Source organism: Stenella coeruleoalba (assembly GCF_951394435.1).
Source record: "Stenella coeruleoalba genome assembly, chromosome: 15".
NCBI classification, from domain to species: Eukaryota; Metazoa; Chordata; class Mammalia; order Artiodactyla; family Delphinidae; genus Stenella; species Stenella coeruleoalba.
In genome coordinates this window covers 22,437,864-22,457,037 of record NC_137161.1, presented here as the reverse complement: position 1 = coordinate 22,457,037, position 19,174 = coordinate 22,437,864, and the positions used below count along the sequence as shown (strand labels likewise).

At 51.8% G+C, this 19,174-nt stretch overlaps 1 protein-coding gene across 3 annotated transcripts in view; it reads right to left on the bottom strand.

The window, feature by feature from the left end:
* Positions 1–418: 418 nt before the first annotated feature.
* Positions 419–19,174, bottom strand: part of MTCL2 (microtubule crosslinking factor 2) — a 68,558-nt gene continuing 49,802 nt past the window's right edge. The window contains exons 9-15 of one of the 3 annotated variants that reach the window (XM_079945874.1): positions 15,800–15,904; positions 14,610–14,777; positions 12,788–13,039; positions 11,172–11,243; positions 10,132–10,202; positions 7,242–8,592; positions 419–3,692 (exon numbers count right to left, since the gene is read on the bottom strand). In XM_079945874.1, the coding sequence (XP_079802000.1) occupies positions 3,540–3,692; positions 7,242–8,592; positions 10,132–10,202; positions 11,172–11,243; positions 12,788–13,039; positions 14,610–14,777; positions 15,800–15,904 (2,172 nt within the window). In that variant the 3' untranslated portion in view covers positions 419–3,539. Of the gene's footprint in view, positions 3,693–6,006; positions 8,593–10,131; positions 10,203–11,171; positions 11,244–12,787; positions 13,040–14,609; positions 14,778–15,799; positions 15,905–19,174 lie in introns of all 3 variants that reach the window. The other 2 variants (XM_079945875.1, XR_013831683.1) reach the window with 2 other exon arrangements.

The window sequence follows — 19,174 nt, the reverse complement described above, 5'->3', positions numbered from 1 at the left end:
GAGAGGAGAGGGAGGAAGGGCCTGGCAGTTGGATGGGCAAGAGGAGAACAGGCCGGGTGATGAAACCATGAAAGGTGCATGGGGGCAGGCACGAGGGAGCCATGTGGCAATTAGGGTATAAGAGGGTCAAGTCTTGGGTCCTCAACTTTGTCACCTGGGAGAGCAGCTGGTAGAGGAGCGTCCCTGGGGGGGACCAAGGGGAGGGGCCATTTTGAGCAAGACCTCTTGGAGGAGTTTTTACAATTGGTCAGCCTTTGGTGGGGAAAGAATTAGCGGGCGGAGGGGGGGGAGAGTGGGGGGAAGGGCTGCCAGGGTGACGGGGACTTGGATACTGATGCTTTGTGCATGCAGGATCTAGGGACCACTGATGTGCCAAAGTGGTTTGACATTCATTTCAAATACAGACATCATTGCCCCCAGGAGGGTTTAATTTGGCTCTGGGAAGAGGTCAGACATAAGAAACACAAGATCGTCCAGTCTGGGGTCAACCATGCCAACTGGTCTCCCATTTCCCCTCAACGAACTGGTGCCAACACAATGGATCCAAACCCAGGGGTCTGTAGGGAACTGGGACCCCAGGGTTCCTTGGGACTTTGGCTGCAGAGAATAGAGATGGGGAAAGGAAAAAGAAGGATAGAGGAGGAGGAGGAAGGGAAGGAAGAAGAAGCTGCTAGGAGTGAAAAGGTAAGGGGCAGCAGGAAGGGGAAGAAAGGGGGAAAGGGCAGTGTTCCTTCCTGGGACCCAATGCTCCAGGGGAGTCCCCACAGAGCGCCAGGCAGTTTTCTGCTTTGGGAATGTTACCAAGACTTAAAAAGGCATTTGAAGAAACAAACTTAGAAATTACATTCCAAAAGAGTAGAGAGTTTTTACAAACCAACCCCCCACCCCAAAAAAGAAAACACAACCGTTACTAATTAAAATGCTAAAAATCAAACCAAACCAATATTTACACGTAACATTTTCAACCCCATCAAGCCCCTCGTCCAGAGGCTTCTGTAGGAACAGTGATGAGTGACCTTGCACAGTGGCATGCAGGAAGCAGAAACTGGGACTTTATTGAAAACCAAGCTCTGGGGTCTCGGACACTGGCTGAGGTCTGGGTGGCCATGCTCTAAGACAATGAGAACGCAAGGACAATCTTGGATGAGAACGACGGTAAGGCTGAGCGGTCCGCAGGGTTCAGGTCTCACGAGGATTTCTCCCCAAGGCTAGAAGCACAGCCTCCCTGGCCCTCTGCAGCTCTGGGAAATGCCAGAGGCCTCTGGTGGCTTGTGGCCTTGTGTGAATCCCCTCACTTGGAGATAACCTCGGAGGGGCCCCCTGACCTCTTGGGTGGGAGCAGTGTCTTCCTAGAGGGGATTGGCCCATGGCTCCATCAGCCTGCCTGCTCTGCCCACACAGGTCGCTATGGCATGAGGAAGTGGCTGCTTGCACCAACGTAGCCCCAAGTTCTACCGATAGGGAATGGCGATGAAGGAATTTGGGTAACTGGTCCAGGTGCCCCAGAAAGGGCAAGACCGGCAGCTGGTAGGTGGGAGCGCAGAGGCATCTCCTGAGTCCTGGGGGCAAATTGGCCACGCTGCTGGCTTTTTGTCTTCCTAATGGCAAATTCACAGATAAGCCACTCTATCCTGGTGTTTCCACTCTGAGCCCCCAGCCCGTTACAGGCAGATGTGTGTAAACAAAACAGGTTCACTGGCACCAAGGGGGAGGCCATCTGAGTATCCCTCCCCCATCACCACACTGCAGTGAGCCACGGTGCAATCCATCCGATGGCTCAGGCAGCTCACATGGGACATGGGGAAGGGCGGGCAGTGGAGCTGGGGCTGGGAGGCGAGCCGGGAGAGCCCATAAGGCTAAGGAGAGAGGCTGGTGAAAAAGCTGGCAGGCTGGTGAGAACTGAGGCAGGCTGGCAGACACTCTCAGATCGATGTGCAAAGCTGCAATAAACAACATTCTTGAAGTTCAGTCCTGTTTTCCTGTGAGTTCTCACTTGGGGAACTTGGAGAGATCTCCATGCTCTTGATAAAGCCTTAGACATCCGTGTTTGACTCATCGAAACAAAAAAGGTTTCAGAGGGAGGGAGGAAGATGAGAAAAAATGGAAAATGTTTGGGAAGCGGTCCAGCCCTCCACCCTGGCTGTGAGCATGTACAGACTCACGTCTGGGGGCTGGGCAAGTACCGGGTGTTGAGTGTAAAGGGTGCTCTGAGGCCAAAGGGTCAGCAGTTTTGGGGGAGCAGGCTGCAGGGCTCCAGCTTCGCCGTGGGGCCCTCCAAAGCTGACCTGGAGACCAGAGCTCGGCTGCTGAGCTGCCTCATCCACACAGGGGACCCTGCGCCTGTCCATCGTGTTAAAGCCTTGCATTGTCCCAGTGGCGAGAGTACATGTATCAACCTCCAATAAATTACCTTAGGGGCTTTGGGGTAAGTTAAATTATTAAAATAAAGTAAAACCACCTTAAATATTTATAGTAAGAAAAATTCAGATAAACACCCGAGGCAAGAAATATGTTTCCAGGCCCCAGTCTAGTGCCACGTCCTGGGGCACTGGCCTCTCGGAATGCTCCTTGGCCTGACCTGGCCATCTGGGAGTCTCTCACTGGGAACGTCTTTGCCCTCCACCAGCTGCAGGATGTAATCACAGTGGAGATGCGGTGCCCCTCCAGGGTGCCAGGGAAAGAGACCCCAGCGATCAAGGCAGTGGGCAATTAGGCATTTATTTATCTGTGCACCAGGTCTTGAGATGGACTTTACCTATTTCTGTCCTCAAGGAGTCTCCTGGGAAGGTTGGGGCCCCCCAGGTCACCTTGGCAAGAAAGGCAGTTCCAGTGGCTCTCCAGCCCTGAGCCCCTCGTCTTCTAGTCCTTGCTGCACCCAAGCTACAGGGAGATCCAGGGCTCCAGGATTCCAAGCAGATACTTGACCCTGGTTACCGCCCTCTCATATCCCCTAGAGCCATAGCAATCCAGAGCAGCAGGGCTGGGAGGAGGAGGCGGTGGAGGGAAGAAACGGACGGCGTGATGCCCATTTCAGCTCCACCAAGAACCCGAGGTTGAGCCCTAGAGCAAAGCCTGTTCTTCTCATCGGTGTTTCCTCCCCGTGAAGAGGGATGTGGTTGGCAGGGAATGTCTCTGTGAGCCCTTTTCCCTGAGGGGCATGGCCGGAAGTGTATCCTTTCCTTGGCTCTTCTGAGAAGTGGGCGTGGCTAGAACCAGGCAAGGCTCTCCCTTATGACCCAGGGATCAGCTCCCAACGGATCAGCTCCCAAGGGATCTTTCTGGAGCTGCTTCTGAAGCCCAGCTTTGGTCTTTCTCCCACTCGCTGCCTTCCCCTGGGAAGTCAGAGATCGCCACCCAGCAGTCAGCAGGAGGCCCCGCTTTACCTGGATGGGAAAGCTCTTCTTCGGCGGTGGTGCAGCTGCTGTCCCTCCTGGGCGAGAGATGCAGGGGGCGCGGGCCCTCACCTCGTCTCCTCTCCGCGGGTTCCCTTTGGCTGTCCAGGGACTGGGCTGGTTGAGGTGGGGAGCTCGGCTGCTCTGTCACTCACTGGGAGGGGCGGCCCTCTCCTCCCCACCCCAGGCGCACTCCGAAGGGTGCAGCCTGCACTTGGAAGGAGAGTGGCGGACGGCAGAGCGGGATGGCCGGGCGAAGCAGGAGGCGAGAGACTGGGTGCTACAGTCACACACGGCATCCTGGGAGGAGGGAGGAAGAAGTCGGGAGGAGCCAGGAGGCACTGCCCACCCAGGGACTGGGTGGCCAGGCAAGGAATCTGGACTCAGCTGTGCCCAGGGACCAGTTCCCAGGGGCTGTAGCCCCTCTCCGGACCAATTTTTAAAAATTATTTTCTCCCATTAGAACAGTAATGAATGCTCATAAAGAATCTTCCAGAAGGTAATAAATTCTGGAATATACAGAGAAGAAAGTAGACATTGTCCATGAAAGATAAATTCTCAAAACATTGCACACACATGCATTTACCCAAATGATTTCAACCCCTACAGCTTATTTTGTAATTGCAAAACATGAACACTTTTTTGTCATGTATGTCCAGATCTCCTCCTTTTTAATGGCCACATACTATTCCACTGCATGGAAGTAGCTTGATTTATTTATCCAATGCATTTTTTATGTGGATATTAGGTAGTTTCTAATTTTTTTTTACTGTTAGCAACACACAGGGATAATGGTTAAAAGTGCTGTGTACATTATTTACAATTGCCAAAACCTAAGTGTCCATCAACAGATGAATGGATAAAGAAGATGTGGTATATATCTACAATAGAATACTACTCAGCTATAAAAAAAGAATGAGATTTTGCCATTTGCAGTAACATGGATAGACCTGGAGGGCAACATGCTGGGTGAAATAAGTTAGATAGAGAAAGACAAATACTGTAGGATATCATTTGTACGTGGAATCTAAAAATTACAACAAACTCGTGAATATAACAAAAAAGAAGCAGACCCACGTATATAGAGAACAAACTAGTGGTTACCAGCGGTGAGAGGGAAGGGGGGAGGGGCAATATAGAGGTAGGGGATTAAGAGGTACAAACTATCAGGTATAAAATAAGCTATTGTACAAGGACATGTTTTACAGCACAGGGAATATAGCCAATACTTTATAGTAACCATAAATGGACTATATCCTTTAAAAATTATGAATCACTATATTACACACTTGTAACTTATATAATATTGTACAGCAACTATACTTCGAAAAAAAAAAGTGTTGCTGTAAAACTCAATTGCTTGGTTCAATTCCCAGCCCAACTGTCTACCAGCTGTGTGAACTTGGATAAGTTATTTAACCTCTTTGAGCCTTGATTTTTCCTGCTCTTAGATGAGGGATGTGATACCTTTGTCAAAGTTGCTGTGAGGGTCACATAAGGTATATGTGAAGCATTTGATAGCGCCTATTAAGTATTCAATAAATCTTAGCAATTTTTATTAATAATGCAATACACTTCTTTACACACGTATCCACCTCTGTGAATATGTCCATAGGCTACGTTCCTAGGAGAACTACTGGGTCAACAGGTAATAAGCACATTTTACATACTGAAAAACATCTGGATCAACTGTGAAGCCAACATTCAAAGTACGGCCAGCTTTGTACCTCTGTTTCTTTATGTAGGTGTGGTTATGTGGGTGTGATGATTAATTTCACGTGTCAGCTTGACTGGGCCACAGGTCCAGATATTTGGTCAAATATTATCCTGGGTGCCTCTGCAAGGATGCTTTTGGAAGACAGTAACATTTAAACCAGTAGATTGAGTAAAGCAGATGGCTCTCTCTAATGCGGGTGGGCCTCATCCAATCAGTCAATGTACTGAAAGACCACAAAGGCTGACTCCCCCTGAGTAAGAAAGAATTCTTCCTTCCTGATGACCTTTAGATCGGAACTATATCAGCTACATATGCTGCACTGGAGCTATACCATTGGCTCTTCTGGTTCTCAGACTTTTGGACTTAGGAACTAAACCATTGGCTTTCCTGGGTCTTCAGCTTGCAATATAATAAATCTCTCTCTCTTCTCTCTTCTCTCTCTCTCTCTCTCTCTCTCTCTCTCCTCTCTCTCCTCTCTCTCTCTCTCTCTCTCTCTCCTCTCTCTCTCTCTCTCTCTCTCTCTCCCCCCTCTCTCTGTCTCCCCTCTCTCTCTCTCTCTACACGCGCGCGCACACACACACACACACACACACACACACACACACATAACCACAAAGCCTATTGGTTTTGTTTCTCTGGAGAACTCTAATACAATGGGTGTGTTCAGTTTGTGAGAATTCAATAAGCCATATTCTTACAATATGCTCAGTATGTATATTAACCTCAGAAAGGGTTTTCTTAAGTTAAAAAAAGAGGAATGAATATTTAAAAGGTTTTGTTTTTTTTTAAATGCAGCCAGAGAGTATAGGGAGGTAAGGCACTCACCATACACTCCTGGGGGTTCTAGAAATTAAACAAAGTCTTTGGAAAGACAATTTAGCAACATTTATCAAATACCTTTAACAATTTACAGTCTTTTATTCTGGAATCCCATTTCTGCAACTCAAACGTAAGGAAATAATCTGCAATACGGAAAAATGCTTTTGTGTCAAGATGTTCACCACAGCATTACGTGTAATAGGGAAAAACTAGAAACCAGCTAAACATACAACATGTACAAATCACATGGGTCAATCCCACCCCATGCCACCTCTCTGTGCCCCCACCTACAACCCTCCTTCACTCCGTGCACTGCAGACCATGATACCACCCCTGACCACAGCTGACTGGACCAAGGGGTTACACTGGACTCAAGTTACACAAGTCAGTTTCTTCCTGAAATGTGGAATGGGGACAGAGGGATTTGAGTCAGTCTCCCTCAGGTGCTGGAACTGGAAGATGTTACAAAAGCAGAGTAGGCAGAGCCCACCTGGACCATATTCAAATATAACAGAGACAGAGGGAGGAAGAGGACATCAGAGAAAATGAAGCTCAGGAGAGAGGAGAGGGAGACAGAGCAGCCACTGGGGCCTTTGGGTCCCTGCCCTTGGGTTCCATGAGATCCTCTGCAATTTCCCTTTCTGCAAAGCTAACTTACATGCGTCGTTTTACTAACATGCACATGATCCCTAACTAAATCTGAAATTGGTATCAGGAGTGGGGTGAGCAGCAAAACAGTCCCAGAGAAAATGGAAGCACTTAGGGATACAGTCTCGGTGAGGGCAGTGGTGTGCTGGTACATGTTTAATGACTAGTTTCCCAGGAGTAAGAGGAGAAGCCCTGATTTGCAGCATTTCCAATTTTCACAGAGTAAATCCTCCCATGCAGCATTTCTAATTTTCAAGGAGTAAATCCTCCCCTGGTGGCCGATCGCGAGGTACTAAGGTGACATCACTGAACACAGAGACGTACACGATTGGCTCTCATGAACCAAAGGAGCTGGCTCCCGCACACCACTGGGTAGCAGGAGGGCAGTGAGCGGCAATGCCTCTTCCCTGCAGGGGATGCTGGCAACGTCTGGGGTGTGGTGGCAAAGCAGGTGGGTATGTCACCATGCTCACCAGTCTCTTGTATTCAGACTGTGTGTCCATCAGGTCTGCTGTTCCAGGTCTGGGGCCTTCCAACCCCCATCCCAGAGCAGCACAAGGACCTTTTGAAATACACAAACCACATGCCTGAGTTTGAAAACCAAGAGTGGGACCTTATAAGCCAATCTCACCTCCCAAGAAAAAGGGCAGACCCCACCCACCTACCTCATTGGGAAGGACCGTGGCTCCATCTCCATCACGAGGGACCCCATCCTTCCCCATCTGGGGGAGCATGGAAAGCCTGGCCTCCTCGCTGCCGCCTGACTTGGCCGCCTTCTTGTTCAGAATCCTGGCCATGCCCTCCGGCTGGTGGTAGCTGGCGGGGGAGATGGGCTCCAGCTTCTTGGCGCCCTCCTCCCCGGGTACGGACGTGGGGCTTGGCGCCCGGCCACACACGTTGCGGAAGAACTCCTGCACGATGCCATATTTGGGAGGCTCGGGCTTGGCCCGGGCCTCGGACACGCCCAGTTTCCAGACGGACTCGGTGCTCCCCGAGTGTTCCACCACGCTGAATAGGCTGGACAGCCCATCGTTGATGTTCCTCAGCACGGGGCTGTCCCGCGTGGTGGTGGAGCGGGCCCAGGCCGAGCCGTTCTGCTTGCCCTGGTGCAGGTTCCACAGGCTGCGGTCCTTGGCCCCGTCCAGCTTGGACACGGACCGCCGCTGGAGCTTGGGCGAGCCATACTTGGGCGAGCAGCACGGCCGCTCGATGCGCGAGTGCACCTTGTCCAGGGAGGAGGAGATCTGCTTGCTGCGCACGGACACCAGCGAAGAGCTGCGGGGTGACCAGCTCTTGCCGTGCAGGCTGCTGCGGGGCGGGTCGGTCTGCAGGCCCACGCTGACCGTGCGGATTGTCTGCGTGCCCACGCTGGCCAGGCCCACCGTCTGGCTGGACGTGCTCTTCACCTTCCGCTCCAGCGAGCCCGAGCGCATGGCCTGGCGCACGCAGTTGGTGATCTCCTTCATGTCGTCGCTCATGTTGCCCGACATCTCAAAGTCATGCAGGGCCGCTGGGAAGCCGGGCCCGGCCGCCGAGGGGCCGCCCCCGGATCCCCCGTCCAGGCGCTGCCGGGAGAAGTTGCAGAGCCAGCGGCTGTAGGAGCTCTCCGCCAGCCCGTCCTCCTCGGCGGACTCTTTGGGCTTGGCTGTGGTGAAGAGGAAGCCGGGCTCGATGATGATCTTGCCCTCCCTGTCATGGACCACGGGGACGCCCAGGCGCCGGGCCACCGGGGGGCTGTAGTAGACGCGGATGCCCGTCTTGTCGGGAGCCGTGTAGCTGCGCTGCATCTGCCTCCCTGCCGGCTCCTGGCAGCCCAGGGCACCCAGGCGGTTGCAGTCACGTGGAGAGAGCCCTGGCTGTTCCGGGGCAGCCTTCTCCGGGTCCACTGGCTGGGGGCCCACAAAAGCAAAGGCAGGGCTGTTGGGCAGCTTCTTGCCCCGGGCGGCTTCCCCTGCGAGGTACGGGGAACAGTCCAGCAGACTTTCAAACTCTGACATGGAGGAAACAGATTTGGTCCTGGGAAGCGCAGAGGAGAAAGGGCAGAGTTAGTGGAAGATGCCTCATGCGGAGCAGGTACTCTGGTCTTCCTCCCTGGTCCGTGCACTTCGCGGGCAGGGGGCGGTGGGGCAGTGGGGAGACGGACCATGAGGGTCCTGCTCACCTCTTGTGGAAGACGCTGTAGGTGCCCTGCCCCTCATCCCCTCCACACTCACACCTACACACGCAGCACTGCATCTCTGAGCACCTGCCGTTCTCCACTGGAGGGCTTTTTTCTGTCTGCAGGAGCACACTTGGCCTCCACCCACAGGAAGCTAGACATTCACATAGTTTATGGCCCTAGACACAGCCCTCAACAAACAATGAGTGGGGTTCGGTGGCTTGGTACCAGCCTCCCTGTGCCCCAGGTGGGAGAACTAATGTTCAGCTCTGGCTCCCAGAGATGCTGTGAAGCTGACCCAGTTGCCCACGTGTATCCTGGTTGATAATACCTCCTTTATGGTGCCTTCCCTACCCTGTCTCACTTCCAGGCTCTTCCTGGAATCCCCTCCCAAATATACCATTTGCACTTAAATCCTTGCCTCAACGTTTACTTTTGAGGGAACCCAATCTAGGACACCATTTAATCTCCGGCCCAGACCTGGCACGTGCACTGCCTGATGACTGTCAGTGCCAGGCCTACGTGACAACATTGCACACGTCAGACCATTCAGTCCTCCGACAACTCGAGGGGGCAATTCCTGTTATCCCAGTAGGTAGAAATGGGAAGTATAGCCCAAGGGCACTGAGCTAGAAATGACAGTGCTGGAATTCAAATCCCACACTACCACTCCAGAGCCACCCTCCTATCCTGGGGCCCGGCCCCTGGGAGGTTCTGTTACCCTGAGTCTTTTCATAATGGTTTCCTAATGGTGGAGACACGGTCCTGATAGCCCTAGGGGTTTTCCTGGCTATAGCACAGGGCTGGGCCCAGAGGATGCTGCTCTCTAGTCCCAGGAATAGATGTCCAGCTGGACTCTCCCAACTCCAGAGACAGGAAGAACCCCAAGAGGAGCTAAACAGTTTCTTTCCCAGCTAGGATATTCCGGGGCCCCAGTTTTCCACGCCCAGAATCAAAAAAAGCACAGGCTACAATTTCCATCCCCCAAACTTTCCCAGCTCCTAAGTGGCTTGGGGTCCATAAAAACCAGATCCCAGGGGACTTCCCTGGTGGTCCAGGGGTTAAGACTTCGCCCTCCAATGCAGGGGGTGTGGGTTCAATCCCCGGTGGAGGAGCTAAGATCCCACATGCCTCCGGGCCAAAAAACCAAAACATAAAACAGAAGCACTATTGTAACAAATTCAATAAAGACTAAAAAAATGGTCCACATCAAAAAAAAAAAAAATCTTTAGAAACCATATCCCAGTGTTCTCCCAATTCAGCTGAGGTGCAGTGGTGGGTGCGCAGGGCAGAGGAAGAGAAGAGAGGCAAAGGGGCAGGGCAGCCTGCAGGGTGGGGCTGGGCGCAGAGCAGGGGGAGGGGCTGCAGAGTGGAGCATGGGGAGGGGCTGCTAGCACCTCTTTAAGCCGGTTCCCCCGAGCTCAGCTTCAGAAACAGCCTCCTTGTTGTGGATCTTCTCACTGTGTGTCTGCCATAGAAGAGAGACAGGAAAGGGTCAGTCTGGCCACTAGCACACAGAGGGAAGGTAACAGGGGGTCTGGGCGGGAGCTGGCCCCGAGCCCCACGCATGAGTCTCCTCTTGTAGAGCAGGAGTGATGTCAGCACTGATCTAGAATGCCCATTGGTCAGTTTCTGGCTACAGTGCACCTACCCCCTCTCCACACACACATAGGTATGTGATGCAGGCATGGCCAATCAGCGGTCCAAGAGGGAACCCAAGGAAAGAGACTCTATTTAGAACGTATTCTGAATGTAGTGGCAGCAACAAAGCACCCAGTAGTCGCTGCTCAGCTGAAGGTGAAAGCAGTGACCTGAGGTCCTGCTTGGGGTTTGCCCCACCCTGGTTCAGAGACCTACACCAGTTTTCTGACCCTGCATCACCAGCCCTTTTGAGCCCCTAATGAAATCCTCTCCTGCTTCAGTTCCCCAGAATTGGCTTTTATTGCTTCCTCAGGCTATCATGAGCAAGGGCCCATATGTTCACTCTTTGGTTACTCAGTGTGTGGCTATATGGACAGTGCACCTGAGGCTTAGAAGCAAACTTCACTGATTGATCTCCACAACCAGGGCTGGGCTAAGGCAGAGAAAGTGATTCTCATTTTACCAATGAGGCAACTGGGGCCCAGAGAGGGAGAGTGACTTGCCCAGGATCACACAGCTCTTTGGAGGCTCTGCTTTTGAGAAAGCCACAACTGAAACACAGAGAAACACCTAGCCTTTGTCCCAGGCATGGAAGGATGGAGCTAACAGGGGGCTCCTGACAGGTCTCAAGGCTGGAACCATGAAGTAGAGACCTCAGGATTGAGGAGCCCAAGGGCGTGAGGGTGTGTGACCTGTGGGACAGGATTAGCATCTTCCTTGTCACATTCCCCACAAGTGAGAGACTTTCCAGTGTAGCCAGGAGCACAGCACATGGGCCGCCTGCCACCCCACTCACCTCTTTCCAGCTGTTGTCCTGCTTCTCCAGATCCGAGTGCTTCAGGACCCAAGGGTCAGCAGCCTTCTGCAGCTGGGCAAGAGTAAAGAAGACAGTCATGTGCAGGCAAAGATGGTGAGCAGGGCCCTATTCTGCGCAGGGCCATTCCCCAGGCTCCACTCTGCAGCCCAGATGACCCAGATCATGGACTCAGAGCTACCTTCCCAGTGGGCAGCAGCTCTGAACCAACGGAGTGGGTTTGACAAATGATCATGAAACCAACCACTTACAGGCATCTTTGTAAGTGTCATTATATCGAGCACGGTAATAGTTGTTATTACCATGTTAATTCACGCCACAACGCCTGTAACAGCTACATCAGCAGCTGAATGACATCGAAGTGGTATCTCCACCTAGGTATGCTAAGCAGCAATTAAACTGAATGAGAGTGGCCTCTGCATCTGTCATGAACAGCTCTCTATGAAAGAGGCAAAGTGTAAATAATATGTATATTAGGATTCAATTAATGATTTACAAAAAATCTCTGAATGTAAATTTTTTTTTTTTTTTTTTGCGGTACACGGCCTCTCACTGTTGTGGCCTCTCCCGTTGCGGAGCACAGGCTCCGGACGCGCAGGCCCAGCGGCCATGGCTCATGGCCTGCTCCGTGGCATGTGGGATCTTCCCGGACCGGGGCACGAACCCGTGTCCCCTGCATCGGCAGGCGGACTCTCAACCACTGCGCCACCAGGGAAGCCCCCCTCCCTTTTTTTTTTTCAAGGGCTTCAAATGCTTGGCTTTTATTTTATTTATTTATTTATTTATTTATTTTTGGCTGTGTTGGGTCTTCATTTCTGTGCGAGGGCTTTCTCTAGTTGTGGCAAGTGGGGGCCACTCTTCATCGCGGTGCGCGGGCCTCTCACTATCGCGGTCTCTCTTGTTGTGGAGCACAGGCTCCAGATGCGCAGGCTCAGTAGTTGTGGCTCATGGGCCTAGTTGCTCCGTGGCATGTGGGATCTTCCCAGACCAGGGCTCGAACCCATGTCCCCTGCATTAGCAGGCAGATTCTCAACCACTGTGCCACCAGGGAAGCCCTGAATGTAAATTTAAACAGCAAGAAAGGGAGGGAGTGGGTTGGAGTATGCTTTTGTAATATTTGAGTCTTATATAAAGATGAAGTCCTGACTTATACAATTGCAATAAAACATAAACAAAGGAAAAAGTCACAGTGGAGCATAGCAGCTTGATAAGATAGGTGCATGTTAACTGTAGTGGGGTTGTAATGGTCAATGATTGTTTTTCCTATTTCCCCCTTTTGGTCAGAGGACTCTAATTTTCATGGGAAACCTGGCAGATCAGAGCCCTGTGGAAAAGGAAAACTCTCTTTCCATTGAAACTGCTAAGCTGTGAGGATATGAATACAACACTAACAGAGGCCATATTTGAGAATGGCTTGCTTCAGAATAAAACACAGAGGAAAGCAAGCCTGTGAGACTGGCAGAGAGGAAGACCTGGTCCCTACTGCAGTCTCTGAGCATACAGATCCATCTCTACCTGAAGGAGTCTTCCCCCTGGGCTGTGCCTATAGCAACTTCCCCCTTGTGGCTTAAGCCATCTTGGGCTGGGACAGACCTCACCTGGCTCAGGCGATTCTGCAGCTCCTTTACCTGCTGCTCCACCTGCTGCTTCTCACCCTGAAGCCGCTCCACCAGCTGCAGCTTCTCCTGGCCCCAGTTGTGCTCACTGATCTGCAGCTGCCGTGTCAGCTCCATGACTGCACTGTAGGACTCAGCCAGGAGGTGCTGCTGTTCCTCCCGTTCCCTCTGCAGGGCTGCCTTCCAGTCGGGCCCTATCCGATCTCCAGCCCCCTTCCCAGCCTTCAGCTCCATCTGCGGAAAGAAGAGCAACCCGGGTGGCTGGCACCAGGAGGACCCTCCTCTCTGCCCTCCCTTGTCCCTCCCCGGGCACCAGCAGGGGGCAGGGGGAGGGTGCTCTCCTCAGAGGACCCCTCACCCAGGAACCTCCATTGACCTCCTCAGTTAGAACTAAACGTTTCTCACAGTCAAGGTTTGTGTAGCACAGCTTCTACACACCAAGCTCTGTGCTAAGGGCTTTTCAGGCATTATCTATGCCCTCAAGAAAACTCAGCAAGATAACCACCACTGTCGATACTTTACAGAGGAAGAAGAGGTTCACAGAGGTTATTTGTCCCTGGTCACATAGCTACAGAATGGCAGAGGCTCCTAGTTATTGCTTCTCATGATATTTCATCAACACCTACCCATGTTTACCAGGGTTTACGGTTAGTGGGGGACATGCACAGTCACATAAAGAATGTGGGCAGGAATCACCTGAGCGTGATGGCTGTCTTGGCCCAAATCTTGGGGTGCAGGAGGGAAACGTGCAATCTATAGACGCTATGTACCCCACACCCGCAAGCTGTGGTCAGGTTCCCATGGCGGGAGGGACACCTGGAACGCCTGGGGTTGGGGGGGCAGCGGGAGCAGGGGACACTGTGGAAGGTGCAGGTGGGGCGGGAGCTGTGAGATCAGCAGGGAGGGTTGGGAGGAGAGAACGGTGGCACCAGGAAGCCAGAAGTCTGAGAACTGGGAAGAAGGTGGGATCACGGTCATGAGGAGCCAGGAGGGCAGAGGTTTGGGGAGTGAGGGTCAGGTCTGCCACTGACTAGCTGGGTGACCTTGGGAAAGAAGCTTAACTCCTCTGTGCCTGCTTTATCACTTGCCCAACAAAGATAATCAGGGTACCCACCTCTGAGGGGCCCGTGATACCTGGGAGGGCAGACTGCAGCAGGGGCAGCGGGGAGGAAGCTGGGCCCCGCAGAGTTCTGGCGTGGGGTAGGGGTTGGGGTGGTGAGAGCATTCTTTCTGAGCGGGAGGAAGCCCATCCCCTCACTTCTCGGCCAGAGTGGGGGGCAGCACCTTGCCTCCAGGCACACAGCAAAGACCAAATATCCAGGACTCCTGGTTAAGGCTCCTTTGATCATCTGAGTTGTAGGGAGGGGAGCCCCCCAGTTTGGGTGGAGGGAGCAAAACAGAGTCAGGTAGCAGGGGCTTAAGGGGATCCTTATGAGGACAGCAGGCAGCAGAAGTCTGGGTGTGAGGATGAAGGATGTCACCAGGTGCAGACAGGCATTTAAGTGTTCCAGTCTCACCTGTGAGCTCATGGTGCGGCGGAGGCGCCTGTGATGTCCCCATGGCTCCTTTGCCAGTCCCTCACCTGCCTTCCCTAGCCCAGGGACCTTCAGTTCCCACTGTTTCTGGTACCCTTGCTGTGTGACTCTAGGCAAGTGTCTTGCCCTCTCTGGGCCACAAGGTAAGTGAAGGGGTTCCTATGCTTCTAGGAGCATGGCTTGGGCATCCTCCTCCCCAGTCTGACAGCTGAGGCCTTCGCAGAGAGGGGAACAAGGAGGGGGATGTCTCTGACAGGTGGGAGACTCACCAGGGCAGTATGGCTCTTGAGCTCTGCCCGTTCTGTCTCCCAGGTGGCCTTGGCCTTGGCAAACTGTTGCTGAAGCTCAGTCAGACCACGGCGTTCATCCCGAAGCAGCCAGCATAGCTCCTTCAGCGTCACCTTCATGTCGGCCAGTGTCTTGATGTACTCATTGGGCTGCAGATGGGGGCAAGGCCTGGGTCAGGAGCTTTCGGAGCGGCAAGGAGGAGAGGCTGGGCTGGGAACTCATCCAGAGTCCAGCCTGGGACTCTACCAGGCCTCAGGCAAGTCCCACGACCTCTTCGGGTCATCTCCCCGTAAAACAGGCATACCAAGCCCAGCCCTGGCCACCTCTTAGACTGACACATGGCCCAGTCTCACAAAAACACAAAATTCTGTAGTTACAGCAATTATTCAACCCAAATCTGAGCTGGGCCCTGGCTTCTCTGAGGCTCTGCAGCATCTAGGCCTCCGTCTTTCTCCTTGCCCAAGATCTGCCTTCTCTGACCCACCGTAGGCCAGATGGGGAGTCTGAACCACGGAAGCTCCCTGACTGCACGACTTGGACCCAGTCTTCTCTCCTGGGCCCATTACCTGTTTCCCACCTGTAACCCAGCTTACTGTGGGTGCCCCTGGGAGCCTGACCCTACTGCTCTATACTACCCCGTGGCTTGATCTGATGGTTCCTGATCCTAGGCCACAAGGCCCTTCTTCATACAACTCACTCAAGCCTGATGTCCTTACCCCCACTACGCACATCCCAAGCTGCACCTACTCTATAGGGTAGCGACAGAGCTCCATGCTGCACAACACCAGAAGACCTTGCCACATCTCTGTATATACAGTTCTCTTGGTACCGAATGGCCTTTTCCCTATTCTCTATTAGGCAAGCTCCTATTCATCCTTCAAAACCCACCACCTATGACCCCTTCTCTGTAATACCATCCTCTATACTCCAAACAGAATTAACTGCTCTCTCACCTGAGACTCCACAGTCCATCATCTGACCCTCTGTCACTGCCCTGGGGTGACTTACATACCCCATAGCACTGAGCATCTGGGGCCAGTGACCAAGCAATAACCCTCTGCCGCTCCGGTGCCTGGTGTAAGACTGGGGTCAGAAAGCAGCAAGATGTGATCACTAAACAGACAAAGGAACAAATGGACAGGACAGGACTGGAAATGGGCTGAGAACGCACCGTGTTTTGGGTCCAGCTGTCCCCCGTGCAGGTCTTGTTATCAGAATGCTGGGCGTTTAATTCTTCTTCCTCCATTAGCAGGTACAGCTCCTTCATGCTATTTACCTGTTTTTTAAAAACCACATTCAATAGCGGGTAGGAGGGCATCATGCCTGGGGGGGTCTGATCCTCAGGGAGAGGGGATACAGGCTAGTGGCCCAGATAGAAAGTGGGCTGCACAGCCAGGCAGGAATAAAGAAAGGGCGTTTATGGACCAAAAGTACCCCAGCTGGGCACTGATTTCCCAGATTTTAACGTTGAGCCCTGGGCACCGTCCAGGTCAAGGAGCACAGCTGGAGAGTCAGACCCTTCTACCCCCCACACCATCTCTTCTGCCCCAAGGACCATGAGGCATCCCTGAGAGCTACTCCGAAATAGCTATGCTGTCAAGGTAGGCACTGTGGTTGGAATAAAGGGCCACAAGGCACCCTCATAATTATAGATAAGGGCAATCAGAGGCTTGGGTGGGCAGAAGGGACCCTTCCTGGGAGCGGAGGGGTCTGCTGCTGATGGATTCTGGGCAGGAGTCGAGAGCCAGCCCAGGAGACCAGGGTCTAGTTTATGACGGGAGTGAAGCAGAAGTGGGTGCTCATTCACTATTCATTTCATTCATTCATTCATTCATTTGACAAATATTTATTGAACATCTACCATGCACCAGGCCCTGTGTTCAGAGCTGGGAATACATCAGTGAGCAAGACAGACAGAAGCCCTGGTCCCCTTGAGCTTCCATTCCAGTAGCAGGAAAACAAACAAATATGTGAAATATTGATACATGAAACATCATTAAATATATGGAATGTTCCATAATAATAAGTGCTATGGAGAAAAAGAGAGCTGGGAGAGGAGCTAGGATGTGCTGCACTGGGTGGTCAAGGAAGGCCTCAGAGAAAAGGTAATATTTGGGCAAAATCCTGAAGGAGGTAAAAAAAATAAGCCACGTGAATACGTGCAGGTTGAGAATTCCAGGTTAAGGTCACGGTAAATGCAAAGGCCCTGAGATGGGAACACATCTATTTGAGGAAGAGCGAGAGAGCCAGGGAGGAAGTGAGAGGCACGGGGACCAAGGCTGGTTGAACAAGCTTTGTAGGGACTTCGGCTTCTACTCTGGGTGACGTGGGAGCCAGGGGAGGATTGTGCTGAGGAGTGACACGGCCTGGCTTTCAGTTTTACGAGATCACTCTAGCTGCTGTGTTGAGATACTCTATAGGGTAGCGACAGAGCTCCATGCTGCACAACACCAGGGGGCACCATCCACGTGGAGTACACGCGGCCTGGTACCTCCCTGCTTTGAATAGAAGATGCTCGGTGGAAGGGTGCAAGGGCAGAGGCAGGGAGACCAGCTAGGAGGCTACGGTGATAATCCAGGCAAGAAGTGGTGATGGCTCAGATGGGGGTGGTGAGGGGGTAGGCAGTGCAGCTGGGTCAGATTCTGTAGATTCTAGATAGATTCGCAATGTGCAGGAAAGGCCATGTAAGCCAAGTGCCTGGACACGCTCCCCAAGGAGGCAGGTGAAGGTCAAGGAGAGACGCGGCCTGAGGGCTGAGCCCTCGGGACTGTTGACGTTAAGGGGTCAGTTCAGGGAGAAAAGGAAGCGTCCAGCCAAGGAGACTGAGGAGGAGCAACGAGTGAGGTGGAAGGAAAACCAAGAGAGTGTGGTGAAATCAAATGAAGAGGGTTTCTGGGGTTCAGGGCAGGCACTGAGCCTGGAAATATGTGGGGTGGAGCAGGGCCTGTGTGAATAAATACCCAGTTCCCTCCCTGGTCAGAATCTAAACATACTGACTTTTGATTATCTGTATTATCTGTATACACAGGTGCACAATTCTTTCTCCGAAATTCTTTGGGCTGGGTGTGCTTGGAATTCAGAAGTAATCGGGATTTAGAAAGATAATATGGTACCTACACTGTATATTGTAAAACAGCCCCGTCTGGTGAGATACCCTATGCTCGTGGACACCAATATTTCCCCTTCAAACATGTGAGTACTAATAGGAAATGGGGTAAATAAAGGTTCTGCTGCCAAATGAATGTCAGGTCAATTTTTTCCAACTGAGTTAGACCCAACAAAACACAGTTCTCAGAGCTTCTGGATTTCAGAATTGAGGACAAGGAATCAAAGATCTTTATCTGCAGTAGAATGGGGATAATAATTGTTTCCACATCATAGTGTATGTGTAAAAGTGAAATGCAATTATCCAAATAGAGCATTTAACACAGTGCCCACGACACTATAAATACTTAATATATGAGGGTTATCATTCATATATATAGTTTTTTTTTTTTTTTTTTTGCGGTACGTGGGCCTCTTACTGCTGTGGCCCCTCCCATTGCAGAGCACAGGCTCCGGATGCGCAGGCTCAGCGGCCATGGCTCACGGGCCCAGCCGCTCCGCGGCATGTGGGATCTTCCCAGACCGGGGCGCGAACCCGCGTCCCCTGCATCGGCAGGCGGACTCTCAACCACTGCGCCACCAGGGAGGCCCTCATATATATACTTTTAATTCTACATGTGTGGACACACATATTTTTTAAAAGTATGAATGTACATCAAGTTTGTTATTTATATGGTTATCTGTATTTTTTTTTTTTTTTTTTAAAGAAGATGTTGGGGGTAGTTTATTTATTTATTTTTGGCTGTGTTGGGTCTTCGTTTCTGTGCGAGGGCTTTCTCCAGTTGTGGCAAGCGGGGGCCACTCTTCATCGCGGCGCGCGGGCCTCCTCACTATGGTGGCCTCTCTTGTTGCGGAGCACAGGCTCCAGACGCACAGGCTCAGTAGTTGTGGCTCACGGACCCAGTTGCTCCGCGGCATGTGGGATCCTCCCAGACCAGGGCTCGAACCCGTGTCCCCTGCATTAGCAGGCAGATTCTCAACCACTGCGCCACCAGGGAAGCCCTGGTTATCTGTATTTTATTATGTACTTGTTTATATGTATTTTATACACATGGGCTTTATATCATTATATCTATGTATATATGTATTTTTTACAATGTGGGTGGCTATGTTTCTTATCATGTCTATCTCAGTAAGTATGTATATTTCTATTTATTATAGGCATGTATATTATTTTATTTTCTATGGTTACACCTTATTTTTTTCCTAAAGTAAGTTTCTGTTTCTCTCTGCTATCCCAGTACATTGAAATGGCTAGAAAGATTTTCACCAAATATGGAGAGCTTGCCTGAGACAACCTGATTTAAAATCAGGCTACGTGGTCTGAAGGCAATTCATTTTTTCTGGTGGAGGGGAAACATCTTCCCTAGCAGCCAAAAGTGGGCTTCAGCTATAGAAAACAGTATAGAAGTTTCCCCCCAAATTAAAAATAGATCTCCCA